General features: G+C 32.9%; 1 protein-coding gene across 3 annotated transcripts in view; it reads right to left on the bottom strand.

Moving 5' to 3' along the window:
• Positions 1-5,165: 5,165 nt before the first annotated feature.
• The window catches only part of LOC127700850 (deoxynucleoside triphosphate triphosphohydrolase SAMHD1-like), a 148,294-nt gene continuing 126,643 nt past the window's right edge, over positions 5,166-26,816 (bottom strand). For 2 of the 3 annotated variants that reach the window (XM_052204543.1, XM_052204544.1), the window contains 3 exons: positions 18,786-18,860; positions 8,006-8,113; positions 5,166-7,722 (listed from right to left, as the gene is read on the bottom strand). In XM_052204543.1, coding sequence (XP_052060503.1) covers positions 7,531-7,722; positions 8,006-8,113; positions 18,786-18,860 — 375 coding nt within the window. In that variant the 3' untranslated portion in view covers positions 5,166-7,530. The remainder of the gene's footprint in view (positions 7,723-8,005; positions 8,114-18,785; positions 18,861-26,816) is intronic. The other variant, XM_052204545.1, reaches the window with a different exon arrangement.

The raw sequence follows: 26,816 nt of genomic DNA, 5'->3' as shown, positions 1-26,816 counted from the left end.
GCCGGGAATATATAAATGCTGTTCGTTCGTCTGTCCGTCCGAGCATTGGTCCGGATTGTAAACTTTCTAGCATAATTAATCTTTATCTAATTTGGATAAAATTTATGCAGTAGCTTTCTACAGACAACTGGTCAAATTTGAAAATGAGCCTTGTACAAAAATTTCAGGTAACATTGAAAATCTGTTGTGTTATTCATATTGCAAAAATTTTTAAATTTACAGAAATATACTTTGAAAGCTTCGATCAGAAAGTTTCGGCATACATTGTAGATATAAAAGTCAGCTTGTTAGATTTCCCAAAATAAACTAAGAAAACCATGAAGATTTGATAAATAAAAGCTGGGTTTTGAAAAGGTCCAAGAAAGTTGTAAAATTTCCCCAAAATTGTAAGAGACGTTATTATAATACCACATCTTTTTATTTTTATATTGTATGCTTTTTTGAGCAAGGAGAAAAAAAAATTGAAAAAGACCTCGTTATGAAGGCATTTACGATCGCCCTAAAACGACTCCATATAAAATGTTTCCACCAAAAGAATGGTTATCATCAAATTAGATCAGAAGCTTATTTGGAAACTTTACTTTAAAGAAAACAAATGAATTGATGCACAATTCTAATAAAGTGGAAACAATTGATGAGGCAGATGTAGGACATGATTCAGACTTCATTGAAGTACTAAGTATGTGTTTATATATCAGAATTATTTGTGAATGTATCATGACATGCATCTGTTGCATCACAATTTGGTAGTAAAACACTAAGTACAGATCTGAGAGTACTCGTCGTTACTGACAGCTAGTTCAATGCCAATAGCAACTAATGAAAAAATCATGTATCTAAGACTAAAATATCAATCAGTACACATCCAACATCCAATGGATTAAGTGTAAAGACGTCATTAACAGTCAGAGAAAAAGATGACCTTGTGAAATGCCAAACTATGAGTATCGACAGATTGTAGTACCGTGAAAGTACATATGTGTAATATTTAGTATGGTTTTTATTTACTGATAACAAAATCACAAAATCAATATTTACACGAATAAAAACAATATTCGAAGATTTAATTACAGTGTTGAATAGGTAACCTTTTTGAATAAGTATTATATTTAAAGAATTGATAAGTTTACCCTAGTTATTTTTGTAAACATCAGCTTTTTATCTAATGGAACAGATTGCCCAGCTATAAAAATACAGTCTCTGAAATTATTTTCAAAGTACAATTTAAGAACAAAGGGCCAGTGCGAGCATTTCCCATCAATTGGCGTCAGTCGTCCGTTGTGGTCGTCCGTTAAGTTTTACAAAAATCTTCTCCTTTGAAACTATTGGGCTAAATTTAATCAGATTTGGCCGCAATCACCATTTGGGTAAAGAGTTTTAGATATTTGTTTGCAATGACCACCTCCTTTTTTCCAATCAGCATGGCCGTCAAGGCTAAAAATAGAACTTACGGGGTAAAATGCAAATTTTGTCTATTATCTTGAAAACTGCTATAGATAGAGAAAATCTGACAGGGGCAGAAATTTTTAAAATGTTGAGATTTCCCTACCATCTATTTACGTCAAAACTGTCAGACGAGCTTGTGTTGGAGTTTTTGCCCTTAAATGACATAATTTTTGCCTATTATTTTAAACTCTGCAATAGATAGATACTTTACAATACAAAATTCCTAAGGGTTTTCTCAGATTCTTGTGTCTTGCCCTTGATTGTTGCTGTCAGTGTAACAGTATAATGTTGACCTAAAAAGTGAGTTCATTTTATCAGTAAATACTAAATTGAATTTAGATGCTATATCTTGATCTTGAAGATTAACGTCTGTCCAAGTTTCATAACAATCCATGAAGGTTTACAAATTTATCATGACAAAAAAATTCAATCCTAGATTGTCTGTAAATGTAAACTGTAAAAAACTAAGTCCATCTTTCAGAAAAATACTGAAATGAAAAAAATATATTTTCAAAAGTTTGCTTCAGACATTATCTCTTAATCATAAAAAAACTTCTGCCAAAGTTTTATAAAATTGTATGAAGGTTTTCCAAAGTAATTGATGTGTAACAAATTTTAACCCCAGACTATAACTACTTGTTAACTGTATAAAGAACTATATGCCCATTTATCAGAAAAATACGTAAAATGAAAATAAATATTTAATTAATGAAGATACAATTTTTTGCATTTTTGCCTAGTATCTTGAAAACTACAATCTATAGATAGAAACTTTAAAAAGCAAGAAAAAATAGATTGACAATTATTTCGTAGAAAAAAAACAGTTAAATACATGAGATGAGTTTAATTTTGACGAGTTGACTCTAGTAAAAATATGACAGCACAAATTATTTTAGAAGCCTGTTTTTATAATTAGATTTCTTTGTATTATCCCCTTGGTTATATAAAAATCAATGTTATGGTGACTGTAATTTGTTATATATCTACACCTTGTTAGATTATTGCTCTTTTAAAAAAAAATACACTTTAAAACAACATGGATATACAGATTGATTTTTTTATTTTTTTCAGAAATTGAAAATTTTGACATTTTTCAACAGAATCTCATAGAAAAAAATCACAATTAGTTTTTTTGGACTAAACATTCTCTTATTACACCTTGGTAATTGGTGGCTTTGTTTTATATTTTACTTTATGAAAAGAAAAGAAATATCGAAACACTTATGATGTATCAAGAGCAGAATGCTTAATTTGAAGAAAAAATAGATACTTTTTAAAGATTTTAGAAAATGCATTTTTTACTGAATTATCTCCCTTTGTACAATAGAATATCAATATTTATGGCTTCATTTATTGTAATTGTATTATCTTCATTTTTAGTTTAACTTACATTGTTAAGTACAATAATGCTTTTAAAAAAGTAAAATTTATATATATACATTTCCAAAATTATCTACAGATTGATATTTAAAATTCATTGATTCTGTAAGAGAAATTGTAAATTTGGACATTATTCAAGGATACTAGAAAGTACTTCAACAAGAGTCAACCAATCGTATATGCTAAAATGCGTTTTTAACATTGTCACTTAAAATAACCAGATAGAGATATGTTTATATTTTAATGGACAGAGAGCTTGTAAGTTTAAAAAATGTGATTTTAAGATTTTTATAAATGCATATTTACTGGATTATCTCCCGTTGTACCATAGAAATTCAATATTTATGGCATCATAAATTGTAATTGAACTATGGTCATCGATACTTTGACTTATTTTGTAAAATGTTATAGTGCTTTTAAAAAAGAAAAACTTACATTTCCAAAATTATCTACAGAATACCTTTCTTAAATTCATTGATTTATTGAGAGAAAATGTAAATTTAGGCATTTTTAGAGTTGAATTCTAGAATGATCTTCAATGAGACCCCAACAAGTTTACTAGCTGAAATGCATAATTAAGGATTCCAATTAATAAAACATGGGAAGTTATCTTTATATTTTTAATGGACCAAAGACTAGATAATTTAAAAAATATATACTTTTTAGGATTTTCTGAAAATATTTTTTTAATGGATGATCTCCATTGGAATAATCCACAAACTGTTTCTTGTTAATTCAAGTACTGATGAGTTACTAAAGCTTCAACACTTGATTATTCAATAAATTATCATTCTTTATCTCGTTGTTTTTTGCATTCATAAGTTTCAGGGTGTTGAAATTGGTCATTTTCATAGAAAAATACTGCCTCCAACATGGGGAAACTGGTTCCCGGTACATTACAGCATCTTCTAACTGAAAGGCATGGGAACCAGCTGAAATATTTGTTTTATGGACTTCTTTCATAATGTTGTTTAAGCACACAAAGTTTCAATTAAATCTGATGACCCCCTTTGTGGACTGCTTTGCATGGTTTTATGGTAGACTGGGTGTTAAGACCATATCGTTTTGTGATCAGCATAAATTAAGCTATTATTTGACACCAGAATTGACATTTTAAACCAGAATTGAATATTTTCCTGTCTAGAAATGTCTATTTTGGGTGGAAAGACTTTCAATTGTTCTCTGAACAATTTGTTTTAAAAAATTATTTGTTATTATATGTTTTTGGGTATAAATATTATGTATTAAAAGTAACGAACCCTTATATCATCGTTGGTTGTGATTGACCAAGATAATACCCCGTTACACCCATTTGATATCATAATGAATAAAGTACATTAAAAATAAAATCAATTTTCTTTCATACTAGGTTCATCTAACTTTTGCTTTACTTGCTAGTTGCTTGAATCCACGTCATACGTTTGGACTGTAACGTATGGTTGTACCATTTGCAATCACACCACATCTCCTTATTTGTAGTGTTGTATTATCATCTCCCTTTTCATTTTATTAGCCGAGCCGTTGTCTTTTCTCGGTTCTGGAACATACAAGATCAGTGCAGCTATTTGCTATCGAGATTATCATTCACCCATCAGCCAGAAATTCGGTACGTTTTTGACTTTAATGATTCATTTGTGTTATAGATTTTCAGTTAAAAAAATATATTCTTGCATTACGCCTAAAGTTGCAAGAACATATGTTGTGCCCAACAGATCATACCATGCGTTAAATTGCATTTTCGTTTAAGCAGTTCTCTTCATATAGTTTCATGTTTTCTGTTATAAAATTAATGTGGCTTCCCAAACGTTTGTTTCCAAGCGTTTCAAAGACACGCGTCACATGCACGAGCATTGTCTATTATCACTGGGGCAAAGCCTTCTAGTGCATTATCAATTTCAGGGTTTCAATTAGCCCCGTGGCCTGTGCTTCGGCATTTTCAAAATTTTGCATTTTAAACTTTGTTGATTCGATCGTCATTGATGAGTCGTTTTAGGACAAAACGTGCGTCTAGCAAAGAAAACTGTAATCCTGGTATCTGTCATGAGTTTATTCTTGATAAATGTCTTTAAAAGGGAGGCGGAAGATATTAAAGAAATATTCAAACTCATAAGTCAAACTGACAACATTATGGAAAAAATCGAAAAACGACCAGAAGACTAGCAACAGTATACAACATAGAAAACTAAAAACTGAGCAACACGAACGTCACCAAAAAACCCGGGAGGGTTATCAGGTGCTCCTGAAGGGTTGCGGATCCTTCATGACATGAAATACCCATGTGAGTTCAAATCCGTAGATTATGTAGCTTAACTTTATCATGGAAGAGAACAAGTGACCTCAATAGCATATATCTTTTAATTCTTAAATGAACCGTTTTGTTTCTATTTAAAATAATATAACATATTACATATGTTTTCATTTTTAATAAATATCAGTAATGACAAATTCAAATTACAACAACTAAAAGATATCTACTGAACTCCTACAATGCACATAAGAATTATCAAATAAATCAATGAACCACAGTCAATTTAAAATGGATACAAAATGAGTTAAATATCACAACACAACTATCGCAAGTAACAAACAGGAATAAAATATCTGACCCTGATCATATAATTTAAAATATGGACGTTAACGTATGAAATGTCTCTAAAATATTAAAACAAGATACTTCACTTCCAATAAATATAAAACTACTTACTACAATCGTAAAAATAGATTTTTTAGTAAGTCTCCTTTTCTTCTACGGTAAGCCGATTTGCTTTTACCTTATATTTTACAAGTTTGAAAGAATGAGAAATCATAATGTATAAAAATAATTTTTGTTAAAACTATTCAGACAGATTACAGTTATAGTTAAATATGTAGTCAGTCAGTACATAAAGTAATTACCATCACAATTATTATTCAAATAGCACAGTCTTGTTACAAGACTAATGGTATTAAGCTAGCAATACAGTCAGACTTTCTTGACTTCAACCAACAGTCTTTATAGATTAATTTCTCAAAAACTTCTCCATGAATTTTTAATATGTTTAACTCAATTTAAAGCTGAAATATTAGTCTTTAGATAATTTTTTGTAAGTATGATTAATTAAAGATATATAGATCATTAACTGCCAAAAAAATTGCTCTCCGAACTTTGATGAAAATAGCACATTCAGTTCAAATGGTAGTAAAAATTTGTTTTCATTCCTTTAATTGACCATACACAAGCTACAAAACCATGTCTCAGATTTTTGATATGTGCCTCCAATTAGGAGATATATTGATTTAACTGCTGGGTGCCAAACCTCATTTCACTTTTCATCTTTGGAGACCTATAAATTCATTCAGAAACAAATTATCCATAAACTAGGACACCGTTTGTAGAAAATACACCCTTTCATCACATATATCAAAGCCAAACCAAATGAATGGGTTACCCATAAAGATTCTATTTTTGTTTTGTGATAACAATTCCCATGAAACAATGTTTTGAACAATCACCTAAAAACTAAAAATAATCTTTAAACCCCTTAAATGCAACATAAATATACACATTCCTCTGGGAACACCCTAGGAGTGTTTTGACACCATTATTTCATCAAAAGAACCACACAGTTTGTGTCTTTTATACACTTAAACTGTAAATTTTGCATCCCTTAACAACTCTAATTTAGCATTTGGCGGGAGTTTGACGTAACAGGTTTGACCAACATCTGTAATATAGTAACTAAATATGGTCAAAACTCCTCCCCTGTCTAGACAGTCTAAGGTAAGAGAATATCAAGAGTGACCAGCTGCATACAATCAACATTTCACATCATTCTCACCATACTCACTATAAAATACTAATTATCATTTATATTTAAAAAGAAATATATGGTACTGTGAAATTAACTAGGACACAGAAACTTCAAAATGTATAATAAAAGATATTTTCATACTTCCTACTGGCCTCTACAAAACAGAACAGTAACCTCTAGTTCAAGATAAAAACAAATTTCACTATTATCCAGGTGGTTTGTCTAGAATAAGGATTGTTGTGAATGTCACTGTTGCTGGTGTCAGATTCAGATACAGATTCTTTTTTGCCTTAGTAAGAACATTTGTCAGAGGCTTTTAAAGCTACTCTTATACATTTATATTTATCTTTATATGTTTTTAATTTAGATTTTTTCCCTCTACCTTGTTTTTCTTTTATATTTTCTTTGTTTACCTCCATAGTTACAGAAATTAGATTTAATTGCAACAAACATGTTGTAAAATTATACCACATTATCTATCTTGTGGTCAGTGATTAGCAGCTGGACACTTGGTATCAACAGATGATTGAAAAATTAGCTCCTCCCATATGATTTTTTCTATACAGTATTTGTAATGTGCTTTTATGTAAATAATTTAATTATATAATTATAATGACATAATGATGACTCTGGGATTTTTACAAAACATTCAAATGGATAATTACTTTAAAATAATGTGACAAAAAAACATGTCACTAAAAATCATTATAAGACTGTAGTGCTACCTCAAATAAGTCACAAAGCATATTAAAATCACAAATAAATAAATACATTTTTGTGTTAAACAAATAGTTAACATTCAAAGCTGAAATATGTAATGTGAATGAGCATACTGATTAATACTAAGAAAAAAAATCATGTTTTACTCATCCTCAACTTGTCTTAACGTGAATTTTCGTTTGGCCGTTTATAGTTACCGTGTTTCCCTTCTGCGCCTAGTAACTATTCCGGGTGATGATTCGATGTCTGCCTTGTGTACCGAATCTAACTTAACCCTTCTGAAACATTTAGTTGTTTCTTCCTTCAAAAGGGAGATTGTTTTTTTATTTTTTGAATAAATACGTAAAATTTCCTCTTGAAATGTTTCGGGCAAAAATAGTGAGGTCTGAAAATAAAAAGATGTTATTCCATTTAATAAGGATAAGTTTTAACTTATATTATGCAAAATATACATTTTACTATTAAACTGGATATACTTTGACAATAAGGCAACATGTATAGATAATATACTATTCTGTACAACATTGAAAATATAAAATTTGAATAATGAATGTGAAATCTATTTGAAAAATGCAAGCACTAGTTCAATTAACCAATATTTTACTGCATTTCCGTCAAATTTTGCTCATTTGTCAAAAAAGAAATTTACATATATATGATATATATACCTTCTTTGGATTGGTTCTCCGAAAACAGTCCGTATCATTATCTTTCTTATAGAAATATACTGAAGTGATCGGATTATCTGATCCCATTCCATATGAATAAGTTACTTTCTGTAAATGAAAAGATACATGTAGTATTCATTGGCGTTGTGAAATAGTAACATTCTTTTGTTGAACCGACCCGTCTGAGCATTTAATCAAAATGAATGATAAGAGAGCAGTATTTGCAATAATATAAAGACACTCAGATTTGCATGACCTAAATGGTAAATACTTTTGCTATCTTTTTGGCGAATACCGACAGAGTATTCCAGAAATCGTTAGATTTGTAAATACAATAAAGACATTTAACCTTTCCACACTTCGAATATCCACTTGCCTAAAAAAAACAAATTCTTAATATTAACTCAACTGCCGCTAATCGAAATTCACCTTCAAAATTAAGCACGCTTCAAAATTGTGGAAAGGAGTCAATGCCTCTACAGCTAGATTATTCAACAAAAAATGCACGTGGATATCAACAAATATGCCCGTGCAATGCCAGAAAAGGACAAAACCTGTTCCAAATTATTTTCAGATAATACTGTTTGGTGAACAGAAAAACTTTTTCTATCTCCTTTTCATAGGACATTACTTGAAAAACCCAAAGCCTCATATATCTAGTAACATGAACAAAACCGAGATGTGGAATTCAATATGAAGGGCAAAATTGACGTGCTTTTTTCAAACGAACACAAAAACATCTATACCGCTTCCGTCGATCTAAAGAATTCAAAAGTTTAATTTACCAACATTTAGAAAAACACAAACCCTATATTTAATTTGTAAAATTCCAACCACTTCAAACCGCCCAGAAACAACCACGAAGTTCACATGCACATTTTGATTGATTGATTGATTGGTGTTTAACACCACTTTCAGTACTTTTGCGCTATTTCATGGCGGTCATTTTTTATTTGTGGAGGATGCCGGAGTGCCCGGAGAGAACCTTCGCCCTTCGGCAGAAAAATTGACAATCTTAGTCAATTTAGATAAGAGTCGAACGCACCTGCCACGTGCCTGATTCGGAATTACAACCTCAGTGTTGACAGGCTAGTGATACTGTAGTTCGACTACTTAGACCTCTCGACAACCGAGGCCCACACACAATTTGATTTTCATTTGTCTTTAAGACAGAGGGGATACGATGTCTGTTGTCGTTTAATCCAAAACAGTTCAACGTCACAGACTTTTCAAACCAGTTCGCATTGAAAAAGATGATAAGGAGAATGGATCTTGCAACAGTGTTGCAGGATCTCAACAATGACGACTTCAAGTCTATATCTCCTGGTTGCACCAGTTCTAGTTTCCCATTCATATATAATCCGACTGGCCACATTATTACTGGTGACCTAAACATTGTTAGTAACACTTCTCTGCGAAATGTGTTATCGAAAGGTCCGAAATATCGTGAGCCTTAATCCATCAATCAAAACACAACTTCAAAATACTGATTGATTATGCCAGGCAATGGGTTAGACTCGAGAAAGTAGACGTAGATAATCTTTCTGAATGGATTTTGGCTGTGAGGTTGTTAATACAAATCAGAATTAAAAAAAACTGAATGTGTCTATGAATACACATACTTCATCAATCTTTAAAGACCCAAAAGTTGCAAAGCACCAGTCGTACCTCCATGACAAATATGTTGTTGTTCCCGAAGATAAAACCACATACAACATCATTTTTGTGTGTAAATCACATTACATAAACTGCTTGATAAATGAATTAGGTATTGACAATTCACTTGGAAACTCAACATATACCACCACGACACTTACCAAAGGGGAAATCCTGGAACTTATAGGTCGGTTCTATGTTCCTTTGGAATTCGAACCAAAGATAAAAGATCTCTATCTTCCTTAATTGTAATGGATACATAAATTACATAAGCGTCCTTACAAACAACGTTATATTGCTGGGTCTTCTAAGTTCTCCACGAAACTTCTTTCTAAATTATTAACATCAATTTTATCAGCAATCTAAGCCGGGCAACAAATTTATTGTGAAACTACCTATTTTAGAGGCGGCGTGCATCAGATGTTGATACTAACAAATTCCAAAGATCTGTTAGAGTACATTCAATCTAAAACTCTTTCATCCTGCAATAGTATTAAAACATTAATTTTTAGACACTTTACACAAATATGCCTTATTCTAAACCGAAAAACAAATTGAAAGAGGTGGTCTTGCTTTGTTACATAAAAAAGAATGGCCAATGTAGATACAAGTATCTTGTCTAGAAAGGACAAATCGATATTCTAGTGGGCGGTGTGAATCCGATGCGGATACTAAAAATTTCCAAAGATTTTTTAGAGTATATAAAATTTAAATCTCTGTCGTCTTGCAATAGCTTAAAAGATTTGACTTTTCTACCATTTACCTGACATTATCAATTGTCGTTGATTGACAACATATGTTTTACATTTGGAGAACGTTTCATTCAACAAACAATACGCTTTCCCATGTGAACCAACTGTGCTCCTCTTCTTGCCGACTTGTTCTTAATTCATATGACGCTGAATTCATACAGAAGCTTCGTAGGAAGAATGAAGAGAAGCTAGCGTTATCCTTTGCATTCACTTTCAGCTATATAGATTATGTGCTCTAACTAAATAATTCAAAGTTTGGTGACTATGTTGAACGCATTTATCCAATCGAACTTGAAATTAAGGATACCAAAGATACAGTTAAGTATGTCTCATATCTTGACTTACATCTAGAAATTAACAATGAAGGTTGGTTGAGGACAAAATTTTACGACAAAAGAGATGATTTCAGCTTCCCAATTGTGAACTTTCAATTTCTATGTAGCAACATTCCAGCAGCGCCTGCATATGGAGTATATATTTCCCAGTTGATACGATATTCCAGGGCTTGCTTTTTCTATCATGATTTCCTTGATAGAGGGTTGCTCCTAACAAGGAACATATTGAATCAAGAGATCCAAGTGTTGAAGTTGAAATCATCCCTTCAAAAATTTTACGGAATGCCTCACGAGTTGGTTGACCGTTACGGAATATTTGTTTCACAGATGACAATGGATATGTTCCATCGTCGTTACCACAATTCCGCTCTCCTGATCCCCGAATGTGTCTTATCGAATTAGACTTATCACCAAGTTTGTACTTACATGAGCAACACGACGAATGCCACATGTACAGGATCTGCTTACCCTTCTGGAGCACCTGAGATCATCCCGGTTTTTCGTGGGGTTCATGTTGATCAGTCTTTAGTTTTCTATGGTGTGTTTTGTACTAGTATACTGTTTTCTTTTCTTTTTCTTCTATTTGCTTTGGCGTTGTCAATTTATTTCGACTTATTAGTTTGAATGGTCCTTTGGTTTTTTTTTCTCTTTTACTGGAATCTTTAAACAATTTGAAGATTCCCGTAAAAGTTTCGAACTGTCTTGAATAAAACGACAGACAGCGTATTCCCTCTGTCTTAATGACAATATCATGGGCTAAGGGAACATATCTTTAACTGTCTCTATTTATATCCTGACTATTGTTGATAAGAGACAACGTAATCATAGGTCGCATGGCAATCGCATTAACCGCAATCAACGAAATAAACATCGATATAATTTTGCACTTGATGATCGTTTATCTATATTTCAAAACAATGGTAGACATAAGTTATTATGCAAACTACTAGTAGGTCAAATGCATATTAGAAAATTACATAATATTTATAACTAATAAAATTGAGAATGGAAATGGGGAATGTGTCAAAGAGACAACAACCCGACCATAGAACAGACAACAGCAGAAGGTCACCAACAGGTCTTCAATGCAGCGAGAAATTCCCGCACCCGGAGGCGTCCTTCAGCTGGCCCCTAAACAAATATATATACTAGTTCAGTGATAATGAACGCCATACTAAACTCCAAATTGTACACAAGAAACTAAAATTAAAAATAATACAAGACTAACAAAGGCTAGAGGCTCCTGACTTGGGACAGGCGCAAAAATGCGGCGGGGTTAAACATGTTTATGAGATCTCAACCCTCCCCCTATACCTCTAGCCAATGTAGAAAAGTAAACGCATAACAATACGCACATTAAAATTCAGTTCAAGAGAAGTCCGAGTCTGATGTCAGAAGATGTAACCAAAGAAAATAAACAAAATGACAATAATACATAAATAACAACAGACTACTAGCAGTTAACTGACATGCCAGCTCCAGACTTCAATTAAACTGATTGAAAGATTATGTCTTCATCATATGAATATCAGGCACAATCCTTCCCGTTAGGGGTTTAGTATCATACCATCATAACATATATGAGAAGAACATAACCCGTGTCATGCCAACAACTGGTTTTTAAATAAATGTGTTTAGTGCCGATACTTTGATTCAATATCGTTTTTCCGTCCAAAATATGAGTGTACACGTATCATATCTGCTTTTTGTCGCCATAGACTGTTCCTGCGAATTGGTAAACATGAAAATCACAATTTTATTTTTTTATAAAAAATAAAATACATTAACAGAGGTATTAATTTGTTAAGGTCTTTTAATGATTCTACTGTTCAAAACTTTACACCTCCATACTTTGGTAACAAAGAGCCACCTATAATTTCTTATACGTATATACGTACATCGAAGTTTTGATATGATCCCTATGGCCATGCTGGTACAAGGGACCTAAACATCGTTCAAAGGTTATAAACTTTCTGAAAAAAGGACCAAAATATCGTCTACCATCGAAAATAAATTGGAAAGAGTGTCGTCAGGTCATTAAAGATGCTCTTTCATCCTATTGTAAAAATTGGTGTAAACGGAAGAAATCTGTTTGAATAAATGTCTGAATATTGTTGATATTCGCAAATCACATTTCGAAAATAATTAAGCAATAAATAAAAGAGTCAGTAATACGGCAATTTTTAGGATAGAAAAAAAAAAAACAAAACAAAATTCAAGTATTCGCAAAGTGTTTTGTGTTCGTACTGAGCGACAAAGCAGCCAACACTGTGGTGGTTGTATGATGTTAATACTACATGGAAGTTTAAGAATGAAATTATACAATCAACTTCATTCAAGGGCGTGCGCTCCATATAGAGTCATATAGAAAATAACCATGCCACTACCACAGGTCAGCTTATTGCCTCCTCTGAAAATTTGAAAGTCCCTACTATGTATTAGCTTCCTAAACTACACAAAACCCTGTTCAAATTTCGTTTCATCTCAGCTTCTTCTAAGTATTCTTCTACTAATCTTTCTGTGCAGATAACTAGTTCCCTTCCTGCTATTAAAGAACTTGTTTTGATGTTTTGAAATAACGCACATGAAAATAATGGAATTAACTATTATTGAACTGTCAAAAACTCTTTAGATGTTTCGGATAAATTACTTGCTTTTGATGGTGCATTCAGTTGACAGTTACGAATTTTCGACTCTGTACACTACACTTCCACACAATCTGATCAAACAGAAAATCTCTTATTTAATTAAATGGACATTTTATGGTTGAACATTTATTTGTTGCAACCCCATAAAGCCTTCTTCTGAAAAAGTGAAATATGCTAGATATACTTACTAGAACTGAGATGATTAAAGCTTTAAATTTTTTTCTTGACAACATCTTCGGACGTTTTGGTAATACAGTTTATCGACAGATTGTAGTTATTCTAATGGGCATCAATTGCTCCCCTTAATAACAGGCTTGTTCTTGCATTGATATCAATCTATTGCCAAACTCAGTCAACATCCGTCTAAATTACATTTAATTGATAAATTAAAAAAACCCTTACCGTTACCTTGATGATATTTTCGCTTTAAATAATCAAGATTTACGGCTGAAATTTACGAAAAGGAAATTACCTCAAATAAGCAATAATTGTCCTTTTCCAGATTTGGACATTTCAGTTTCCCACGGGTAACTCTATACATAAATGTTCGACAAAAGAGACGATTTGTCGTTCCCGATTGTTAATTTTACCATTTTGGACGGTATTGTTCCTTTGGTCCCTTCTTTCGGTTTAAATATTTCATAACGTGTTCGCTTTGCCTGTGTCTGTAATTGCGTTTTAGATTTCTATTAACGTGATTTAGGTGAATTGATAAATTGTTAAGGAGAGGCAAAAAATACTAAAGGCACACTCAAACTCATAAATCAAAAATAAACTGACAACGCCATGTAAAAAAAAAAGAAAAAGACAAAAAGACAAACAACAGCATACACAACACAACATAGAAAACTAAAGACTGAGCAACACGGACCCTGCCAAAAAGCGGGGTGATCTCAGGTGCTCCGGATGGGTAAGCAGATCCTGTTCCACATGTGGCATCCTTCGTGTGTCTGATATAAGTACAAACCGGGTGATAAGTCTAATTCGGTAGGTCACATTCGGGGAAAAGAGGACGGGATTGTGGTGAAACAGATATCCCATAAAGGTCCACCAACTAGTGATGGCGTCCCTTAAATGTTTCGAAATGATAATTTCAACTTAACCACTTGTAACTCTTGGTTTAATAGCTTTCTTGTGTTCAGCAACCCTCTATCAAGTAAATCAGTCAGGGATTTGAATACCACAAATTAATTTAAGCCTTTACCAAATTCTTTCAAATATACAAACATTTGGTCAGGAAGGTTGACTTTACCTGTAGAGTTCTTATTAAAAAACTGGGTTTCACATCCTAATTTTTACGTCAATGTTGTATATAAAGTCCATAAATTTAGATACGATCCATGTAAACTAATTGATCCTTTGAATACAGATATTCTTAAAGGTTATCAATTTAACACAGTAGTTAATCTTTAAATATTGTTTTTATTGGAATTAATATTGATTTTGTTTTTGAAAAATTAAAATATAACTTAGTATATATGTACAGTTAAGAGAACTCATGATCCTATATCCTGTCGATAGTGTTTACTTATATTTTGACATTGCACAAGGTCAAGTGTTTATCAGACTGTTTATGAAGTTTTAACACTAAATCCGTTGAATGTGTAATGATTAATACTGTAGTCTAGGCGAACATAATTTATTTATTAGTTATAATTGGCTTTTAACAAGCTTTCAGTAACTGCGAGTACTCTTATTTCGGTGTTTTGTGTCTAATGGTTTTAGGTTTTTGTGCCTAGTACCCATCTTTTGAGTTAAGCATCTTGCAACTAATTTTTACAGTTAATTTGTTCTTATGTAGTGTTGTAACAACACTGTCAAGGGTTAGGGGGGGGGGGGGGGTTGAGCAATCACAAACAGGTTAAACCTCGCTACATTCTTTATGTACCTGTCCCAAGTCAGGAGTCTGTAGTTCAGTGGTTACCGTTGATTCATGTCTGTCATATTTGTTTTTCGTAAATTGTTTTGGTTATAAATTAGGCCGTTAGTTTTTTCGTTGGAATTGTTTCACATTTTTCATGTCGGGCCTTTTATAGCCGACTAAACGGTATGGATTTTTCTCATTGCTAAATGTTGTATGGTTGCTTATAATTGCTAACATCCACTTATTGAACTCTGGTGAACAGTTGTCTTATTGGGAATTATACCACATCTCCTTATTTTTACATCTATTGGTGGCTTATCACATCTGCACAGGATTTAAACGTAAGCTTGTTAATTTCATATCTCATTTTTCTTTCTTAAGATAAGAAATGCTTTTGTCGTTACTGGAACAGAAACTCCTAAAGGAAATCTTACGGATCACACTTTTGAGGTATTAAGGGTTGCTAAGTAATAAGAGGTTAATAGTTGAAACGCAAAATCGAAAAAATAAATACCAATTTATGATATTGCTATTGCTATTGTTATCCTCTTCAATGATGAAAATTGAACGACTATTAAATTTTCAAACACTTGTACAAAGACTGTAATATCGATATACCCTTACTTGACGACAGACATTATCTACAACAAAACATGAATGTCTTCAAGCAATTTTTTTTTTATGTTTTTCATTCCTCGACAAAAACTCCTAAACCTTCCACTGATATAGTCACAATTAGATTATCTGTCCATATTTCTGATACAGTAACCAAAGATTTAGCACTACATCAAAGATATTTTGATATAACGAATATTTCGAAAATGCCTTTCTTCCACAAAAACGGCATGATTCCGATTCACGTGTTATCTTTGAATGTCCTTTTAGTATCTTTCGCCTCTCTTTGATGAGTTTTTAAAAAGAACACAAATTCAGCACAAATTCGGCAAGGTCAACTTTACCTGAGGTAGCACTCCACGTTTAGGTGTGTGGTTTTGCATATATTAATGTCAATAGTTTCAGAAAAGGTATCACTCTCAGTGATTGAAATTCTACTTTGAATTAAATTTAGGGAGAACATTTGACATTGTATGTCCCTTTTTGAAATATTTTATGGTAAATAAATGCAGAATATTGCCATTGATACACAAAAAAGAAATCATGTTTCGGCATTTTAACTATAGGAAATTAAATTTACGGAAGATACTGATTACATAGATATGCACATGTAAGTCACAAATAGTTCGGTTAATTTATTAGAAAGCCAGGAATAGAAGATGATAAAATATTTTGTGGGTCAATTTAATTTTATTTCCTAACTGTGGAGTGCTACCAAAAGATGTTTTGCAACATAAGTATTTGTTCAAATGAACATTTAATTTTACGGAAATATACAGACACATTAGTTTATAAAAGAGGAGGCAGAAGATACTAAAAGGAATATTCAAAACTCATAAGTCAATGAGATACCGACATACACATGGCAAAAACGAAAAACAACGAAAAGACAATTTCAAACAAGACAACAAAAACACTACATAGACTGTGCAATATGCAACCAATTAAAAGGCCGGGTTAAATCAATTGTTCTGGAAGGGTTAACAACTTCAAAAAGCAAACCCTGCTCCTTATATAAAGCCCGTCGTATTTCTTCGTTAAAATATGTTGATAAGTTTAATCAAGAGATTACGCATCACGCAATAGCGGAATTGTAATTGGTAATTGACTTCAATCTGACCTTTTAAACCATCAGTCATTAAACGCTACAGCTAGACTGAATAAAAATTTTTGATGAATCGAAACATGTTTATCACGTCAAACATGCCACTACTGAAACACCTGCAGCTTCTTCATAGGGTCTTTTGGGGCTGAAAGTAGTTTCTTTAGAAAAACTAATTATAAGCCGTTTTTATCGCACACATGTTTTGTTGGAATTACAATCTTAATTTGTTAAGAGATTAAAAAGAGACTTTACAAGCAATCACTTCAAGTCATGAATCGACGAAAAAGGAACAAAAAACAGATAGAAAAATTATTCGTAAATAAAATGAAACACAGAAAATTAAAATTTGATCAACGCCTCTCTTTTAAAATGAAGGCACCAAAATCACCTACGCCTTTGCTGATATATTTCATGTAACTTGTTACACGGGTGCCACATGTGGAGCAGGATCTGCTAACCCTTCTGGAGCAACTGAGATCATCCCCAGTTTTTGGTGGGGTTCGTGTTGCTTAGTCTTTAGTTTTCTATGTTGTGTCATCTGTACTATTATTTGTCTGTTTGTCTTTTTATTTTTGGCCATGACGTTGTCAGTTTGTTTTCGATCTATGAGTTTGACTGTCCCTCTGGTATCTTTCGTCCCTCTTTTACAGTTAGGAATATAGCTATAATGATATATAATTGTTTAATTTAAACGATGACAAAAGATAACGATATTATATCCACAATTATTTACATTCGGTGTCTGAACAAAACAAAATATTTAGATAGGGTTTTGTCAGAGAACGTCTTGTTTTTTTTTCTCAAATAGTACGTCGGTAAGTACCATGAGCTTATAAATATTCTGTGTCTACTTCAAAAATAAAAAAAAAATGGTAGTGAGTTTTAAATTATAGGTGCTGAAGTTGTTTATCTTCCTACTTACTTTACATTTGTATCTTTATTTGTCTTTGAGCTTTTGTTCTTATGTTCTTTTTAGTAGAATGAATCTTTAAGTGACATGGTATTATTTGAATCCAGCTATTCGTTTTTTGGCTTTTGGGGTTTGTAATTTTATTTGCGACTGTCATACAAGTGAGAGGTTTGGCTTTAAAACCAGGTTTAATCCGCCATTTTCAACATAAGGAAATGCCTGTACCAAGTCAGGAATATAACAGTTGTTTTCCATTCGTTTGATGTGTTTGAGCTTTTAATTTTGCCAAATGTTAAGGGACTTTCCGTCTTGAATTATCCTTGGAGTTCGGTATTTTTGTTGTTTTACTTTTTCCTAGTACAGGTTGGTCCAGATGTGTGATCAGACACGTGTTTTTTTTCATTTTGTTTATCCTTGTATTTATATTTTGCTTGATTCGTACTTTATCGGAAAAGTCTATACCAGTACGGCATGATATTCTAATAAACTGTATTTACTATCAACAAAAAACCCAATGCTAGTAATTTAACAGACCTATAAACAAGTGAGAGATTTTGATAGCTATAAAACCAGGTTTAACTCACCGTTTTCTTCGGAAAATGCCTGTACCAAGTCAGAAATATGACAGTTGTCTTCCATTCGTTTCATTTGTTGATATAGTCTAACGTTTGATTTTGTCAGTTTTTATGTACTTACCCCTTTTTTAATTTACTTTGGAGTTCGGTATTTTTGTTAATATTATTTTCTAAATTTATGCGTGGTAAATCATCCTACATATATTCCGCGATGGACAACCAAATTCAAAACACTTTGGAGAATTACATCAACTCTACATGAAGGACATTTGATCTATAACCTTAGTTGCTTCTGAAACAAATGAACTATCATTTCTTACTTGCACTGAAAAATCTTTTTCTCGGAGTTTCGTTTTTAAAAATTTCTCCATATTCTCCTTTTCGTCTTTAATTTTCTGAAATTCAAAAATTCAACACTGATTCAACGTTGTATAAAAGTACAGCCTTGTCCGTATGGAAAGCCACAACTATCTTATGTGGTACTCTGACATTACGTTATAAGCTTTTATTATTACTTGATCATATTTTGTCATTACATAATATGGTTTTGACATTACTTGAATGATGTTTTGATATTAATCAATATGGTATAGTCATTACTTAATGATATTTCGATATGACATGCTGTGGTTTCGTATTGACTTGAAATGGTTTTGTCTAATATGGTTTTGTCATTACTTAATATGATTTCAACATTATTTAATGTGATTTTGTCATTAGGCAATGTGGTTTTAACATTAATTGATGTGTACTTGGGTTAACGTAATGAGTTGTTTCATTACATGATGTGGTTTTGTTATTTCGAATGATGATTTGGCAATTCTTCATATGGCTTTAACATAACATAATAATGTTTCAAAATTTGATGATTTTACACTGCATGATGTGTTCGTTCCAGTATTTGATGTGGTTCTGTCATTCTTTGATGTGGTTATCACATTTCTTGATGAAGTTAAACCACGTGACCATTTAGGTAAAATTAGTTCTATTTTTAAACCGATTTCCAAGTCGTTTGTTTTATGTGCATCGAATGAGTGTGGCTTTCCACCAGGTTCGAGGTCAATTTCAATTCGGGTTACTGTTCCCGTTAAATTTCGAGTTCGATTTAGAAGTCAAGCCATCATTATACTAATAAAGTACGGGATAGAATTGAATTTCAATCAGACATTCGAGTTTGAATCACATTTAAAGGTAGAGTTCGAGTTACAATGCAACCTCAACTTTGAATTTGAGTCACATTTTGAGGAAGAGTTCGAGCTAAACTTCGAATTTGAGTCTCATTCAGATTAAGAGATATTTGACATGAGTTTAAATTTTCTATCGCGGATACAGGGCTTTTACCCGGGCTTCGAAAAGGGGAATGAGGGGAATGCCTACATTATGGGTGACCGGCAGTCAAAAATGAGAAAAAAAGTATACTAAAGCCAAAAAAATCAAACGCTAAATGAGTGTCCTCCGCCAAATGGTTCCATCCGCTATTTTATCAAAATTATTTGCATACCAATAGTTAAGATAAATTTATTCCAGTGTTACAAAAGAGATGCGAATGGTACCTAAGGGATATTAAAACTCATAAGTCGAATGCAAACTGACGATGCCATGACAAAAAACGAAAAACAACCAAAAATACAAACAATGTAACAGTTTACATAACACAACTTAGAAATATTAATAAAAATTAGGAGATGTGGTATGACTGCCAGTGAGACAACTATCAACCAAAGTTCAAATGAAGTAAGCAATTAATTGCAACCATATGTCCTTGAACATACCGTATAGTCGGCTATAAAAGGCCCGTACACAAAAATGTAAAACAATTTAAGGATTACTTAAAACAACCAAAATTACGAAAAACAAATATGGCAGACTAAACCAATGAAAACCACTGAACTACAGGCTCCTGACTATGGAAAGGCACATAAAGAATGTGGCGGGATTTCACATGTTTGTGAGCGTTCAACCATCCCCTAACCTGGGTCAGTGGTGTAACAGCACAACATAAGAACAAATTTTAAAAATCAGTTGCAATTTGCTTAACTCAAAAGATCGGTAAGACTGAGCAATACAAAACCCACCAAATATCGTGGGTGATCTCGGGTGCTCTGGAAGGGTAAGCAGATCCTGTTTCACGTGTGGCATCCGTCGTGTTGTTCTTGTAAGTACAAATTCGGTAGGTCACATTCGAGCTAAAGAGGAAGGGATAATGATTACAACAATTGAAACATATCCGTCGTCATATGTGAAATAGATATTCCAAATTATTGCTTTTTTTTCAAGAAATTGTGAGATTTATCAGAGAACACAATTTATCAAAATAAAAGATTGATGAATTGGTGCTTTGTCCCTTAGTCCGATCCGCTCTTTTCCCTCGAACTTTAGTGTGATTTGATTGAAAGTGTCTCGTTTGTTCACAAATCATAGCGATCCTATATTCTGTCGTCGGTGGTGGCGTAGGCAACATTTTGGTTCAGTCTGTGAAGACAAATAATGAATCAGCATTTTGAAAATAATTTTTTCTTCTTCATTTTTAAGTATTTTACTGAAAGATGAACTAAGTCCGAAGTCAGGGAACTGTATTTCAGTGTCGTTTGTTGCTGTATATTATACATGTTTTTCGTTTATTGTTTTGTACATTAATCAGGCAGTGAGTTTTCTCGTTTGCATTGTTTTACTTTGTTATTTCGGGGCCTTATATAGCTTACTATGCGGTATGGGTTTTACTCATTTTTGAAGGCCGTACGGTAACCTGTAGTCTTTAACTTCTACGTCATGTGGTATCTAAGTGGACATTTGTCTTATTGGCAATCCAGCATACCACAACATCTTATTTTTATATAAGTTTTTCGGCAGTAAACATTTACCAAATTAAACTTAGTTGACACGATAATTTTGTAAACTTTCATGGATTGTTATAAAACATGGACATGTTGGACAGAAGCTAATCTTCAAGATCAAGAAAAAGCATCTTAAGAAAAAGTTGGATTTTTGTTTAAAAATCAATGGACTTTTTACCGTCATCATTTATTCTACAGTTTTACACTGACAGCATCAATCACTGGCAAGACACAGGGTTCCCCGAAACCCTTTACAAATGTTTTACTATAATGCTGCTTCCATTTGTGAGCTATGAATAAAAAACAGGCGGACCACATGGTGAGGGATATCACCCTTATATACGAAATATTGTAATTTTAGTACTTAGTTTCTCATTTTCGTCTGCCGTTTCCCCATAATGTTCGCATGCCCCTAAGTCCCTTTTTTCATATCAAATACCTCTGAACAGTAACTCTAACTTTATTTGAACTTTAACTGTATTGATAGCTACACTCATCCGAGGCACCGTAAAAAAAACGACTTTAGAACTAGTTTTTCCTAAATGGTCACGTGGTTTTACCTCATAAAGTAATGTGATAACCACATCAAAGAATGACAGAACCACATCAAATACGAGAACGAACACATCATGCAGTGTAAAATCATCAAAGTTTAAAACATTATTATGTAATGTTAAAGCCATATAAATAATTGCCAAATCATCATTATGAAATAACAAATCAACACCATGTAATGAAACAACTATATTACATTAACCCACATGCACATCAAGTAATGTTAAAACCATATCGCTTAATAACACAATCACATTTAATAATGTTGAAATCATATTAAGTTATTACAAAACCATATTAAGATATAACAAAACCATATTAAGATATATCAAAACCATATCATGTAATAAGGAATATCATTAAGCAATGACTATACCATATTGAGTAATATCAAAACATCATGAAGTAATATAAAAACCATATTATGTAAAGACAATTATCATCAAGTAAAAATCAAACCAAATAACGTAATGTCAGAGTACCACATAAGACAGTTGTGGCGTTCTATATGTCCGTTACATTTAATCTACAATCTATACTTAAAAGAAGAATATTTTCTCAGTTCTTTATTTTGTCCTCTTTCAATGTTTTGATGGTAATAATGAAAATGGTAAACTTGAGAGCTAAATATACAAATGAAGGTGTAGGTCAAATCGAATAGTGCATTACACACCACAAATTTAATTTTGAGTTCATATTGGATCATAGGAAAAATGGGTCTGAACCACCTTGCAAACGACCAAAGATTCTGTAATGATGAGTACCTAAATTGCAACCACGCTTAAATTCACACCCGTAAAAATCGGATAACTATTCTTTCGTTTTATATCTCTACATGTTTAGAACAATTTGACATCAGTTTATGATGACTATTCATTTTGTAAGAAATAGATGTCTATGACATATTCCAATTGCTCATTTAAAAAGAAATTGACTTTTTTGTGGAAGTCTAAATATATTTATCTATGTTGAAAGACGTGCAAAATGGCAAATTATAAAAATACAAAGTATTTAGTCTCTAAGAAAACTAAGATTTCCGCTCCTTTTTTTTCAAAATGGGTGCAATTTGGGTACTCATATCATAAAGCACAAACAGAAAAATATAAAAACCAAACGATAATGACAAAAGATCAAAGAATACGTTCAAAATGAAATGAAATCGTATTGACGGTATTGTTAAAAAAGCTCACTCATTCAAACAGGTGAACGTGTGTTGTGATCTATAGCTTTATTGCTTATTCCGAGACAACGAAATTAACAAAAATTTAGAATTGTGATTCTTGCACCAATATATAGATGTCAATGACAACCGTTCACGTCTACTTGAGTGTGAGGTGTAAACTAACTATATCACGTCTGTTTCATATCGATTATTTTATAAAGTGCAGGATTATAGAACAAAACACACGAGTGAGCGAGTGATCTTTTTTGGATACACATATAATCTCAGTGTTTTATCACATTTTTAAAAGGGACTGACACTGATGAAGGCCATTTGTTGTGCCGAAATATCTGTCAATACTATTTCATATCGTCTTTTTCGTATATTTATATTTGGATATCGTTACACAAATAAAAAGAATTTAATTATTTTGTGTGTTTGTGCTGTTTTGTCGTCAGATGGTCCGATATGTCGGAAATTTTCTTCTTGGATGTTTTCTATAACAAAAGTCAATTAATAAGGTGCACATAATGTTTATCGATTTATTATTCCCATGATTTATTAATTTAAGGTATTTCTGTTTTATCAAATGAACGACCATAATAAATAAATACGACTAGCAAAAGAGAGGCGAAAGATTCCAGAGGGACATTCAAATTCATAAGTCGAAAATAAATTGATAACGCCATGGCTAAAAAAGAAAAAGACCAACAGAAACACAATAGTACACAAAACACAACAAAAAAAAATAAAGACTGAGCAATACGAACCCCACCGAAACTGGGAGTGATCTCAGGTGCTCCGGAAGGGTAAGCAGATCCTGCTCCATATGTTGCACCCGTCATGTTGCTCATGTTAGTACAAACCCGGTACTAAGTCTAATTCGGTAGGTCACATTCGCGAAAAGGTGACAGGATTGTAGTTACGACATTAGGAAAAAATTCGTTATCATCTGTGAAACGGATATTCCGTAACGGTCAACCACCTCGTGATGGGATCCGTAAAACTTACAAAGGGATGATTTCAACTTCACCACTTGGAACTCTTGGTTTAATAGCTTCCTTGTCAGCAACCCTCTATCAAGGAAATCATGATAGGAAATACAAACCCTGGAGTATCGTATCAACTGGGAGATATATACTCCATATGCAGGCGCTGCTGGAATGTTGCTACATAGAAATTGAAAGTTCACAATTAGGAAGCTGAAATCATCTCTTTTGTCGTACCTTTTGTATTCAACCGACCCTCATTGTCAATTTCTAGATGTAAGTCAAGATATGAGGCAGACTTAACTGTATCTGTTGTATCCTTTATCTCAAGTTCGATGGGATAGATGCGTTCAACATAGTCACCAAATTTTGAATTATTCAGTGAGAGAACATCATCTATATAGCGGAAAGTAAATTTTAAGGATATTTCTAACTTCTTTTCTCTCTTCCTAAGTAGTTCCTGTATGATTTCAGCCTCATATGAATAAAGAAACAAATCGGCAAGATGAGGGTCACAGTTTGTTTCTATGGGAATGCCGATTGTTTGTTGAAAAACACGTCCTCCAAACGTAACAAATATGTTGTCAATCAAGAAATCAAGCATCGTGATAATGTCAGTTTAAGAGAAATTTTTGTTTGAATCAGTGTGATTTTTTTACAAAGTAGGATTTATCCCTCCCTACACCAACATGCTTGTATCTACGTTGGCCATACGTTTTTATGAAACAAAGCAGGACCAACTCTTTCAATTTGTCTTTTAGTTTGGAATGGGGAATACTTGTGTAAAGTGTAGAAAAGTCAAATGTTTTAATACTATTGCAGGATGAAAGAGTCTTAGATTGTATGTACTCTAAACGATCTTTGGAATTTTTTAGTATCCACATCTGATTCACGCCACCTCTAGAATAAGTAGTTTCACAATAAATTTGAAGCCCGGCTTTGCTTGCTGATAACATTGATGTTAATAATTTAGAAAGAGGTTTCGTGGAGCAATTGGAAGACCTAGCAATATATCGTTGTTTGTAAGGACACTTATGCAGTTTAGGTATCCAATACAGTTCTTCATCTTTGGTTGAAATTCAAAAGGAACATAGAACTGACCTATGATTATCAAGGATTTCCTCTTTAGTAAGTGTGGTGGGGGTATATGCTGAGTTTCCAAGTGAATTGTCAATACCTTATTCATCTATCAAGCAGTTTATGTAATGTGATTTACACACAAAACGATGTTGTTTGGGGTTTTATCTGCGGGAACAACAAAAAAATATTTGTCATGGAGGTAGGACAAGTGTTTTGCAACATTTGGGTCTTTAAAGATTGATGTAGCATGGGTATTAATAGATCCATTCAATTTCTTAATTCTGTTCGTATCAACGACCTCACAGCCTTAATCCATTCGGAAAGAGTATCTACGTCTTCTTTCTCGCGTTTAACCTATTGCCTGGCATAATCCTCGACTGAATTCATCAGTATTTTGAAGTTGTGTTTCCAATTGATGGATTAAGGTAACCGGTAACAACGTGGCCAGCCGGATTATATATGAATAGGGAACTAGCACAGGGGCAATCAGAAGGTTTATACCTGAAGTCATCAATATTGAAAGCCTGCAACACGTGTTTGTAACTGAACATTTTAGTTGCAATTGGTTTGGTATAGGTATAAGAAATGATAGGTACAGACTTATCTTTAAAATAGGGAGGAATGTTTGAGTGCACTGATTTTATGATGAAGGATATTGGCCAAGTTGATGGCATCGAGACCTTTGTTGGCAAAAGAAGCACACTTTATAATGGTTTATCAACCGAAATTAAACAGATCTATGTGAACACGTTGGATTTATCTTACTATTATTGTAACGTTATGAATGTTACCAACAACAGAGTCGTCAAGGACATTGTCAAATTATCGTTTGAATATTTAAAAAAGGCATGAAATCGGTAGTGACATTTAGTTAACAAGCTTGAATTTTATTCTTAAGGACAGGACATTCTTCTTAAAACATCGCCTTTCAGATAATAGAGGCGTAACAAAAAATGAGAGAATTTGGATGAGCCAGCTACGAACTTTTGTACCTGATGAATTCTATGAGAAAGATGAAAAACAGTTTGGTCATAAACCGAAGGAAAACGATGTATATACCTATATTTGAGACGAATTAATATATATAGGGCTCCATCCTATGTCAATATTCGTATTGGCAAATTAGAACAGCAAATTCCCACTACTTCTCTTTATCAACCTTTCTCTTGGTTCCGATTCATCGACGATATTGACATAAAGTAGGATGATACTGAACAAGAAATTGATTTGTTCATTCAACATGCCAACGACGCCCATCCCTCAATAAAATTTACTGATGAATTCTCTGCCTCTAAGATAACATTCCGTGACTATGCTAAACAAGTGAAGGATGAAATCATATTTACAGATCTTTATTGCAAGCCCACATAAAAACATCAGCATCTTTCTCCCCTGAGTTGTCATCCAAAACACTTCACCAAGAGCCTTCCGTACTGTGAGGCCATCCGAATAAAACGGATTTGCTTCACCAAGATACTGTGAAATAGCGATTACAAAAACTTCGCGGTCACATAAAAAATCTGGGCTACAGAAGAAAAGACATAATATAGGTTTCTCTCGTGCTAACAACATCAGCCGGGATGAACTTTTACAATATAAAGAGAAAAGGATGAACAAAAGAGTCCCGTTTGTGCTGACTTACTATTCTGAAAAAACCTTATCCGCGAAAATTGGGAAGAAATGCAAATTATCCTAAATTATCCAAGATCTTCACCGGGCCACCCGTATTTG

Source organism: Mytilus californianus, unplaced genomic scaffold, assembly GCF_021869535.1.
Source record: "Mytilus californianus isolate M0D057914Y unplaced genomic scaffold, xbMytCali1.0.p SCAF_5, whole genome shotgun sequence".
Taxonomy (NCBI): Eukaryota; Metazoa; Mollusca; class Bivalvia; order Mytilida; family Mytilidae; genus Mytilus; species Mytilus californianus.
Note: the sequence above shows the minus strand (reverse complement) of the source record. Positions and strands in the feature narration are given on the sequence as shown.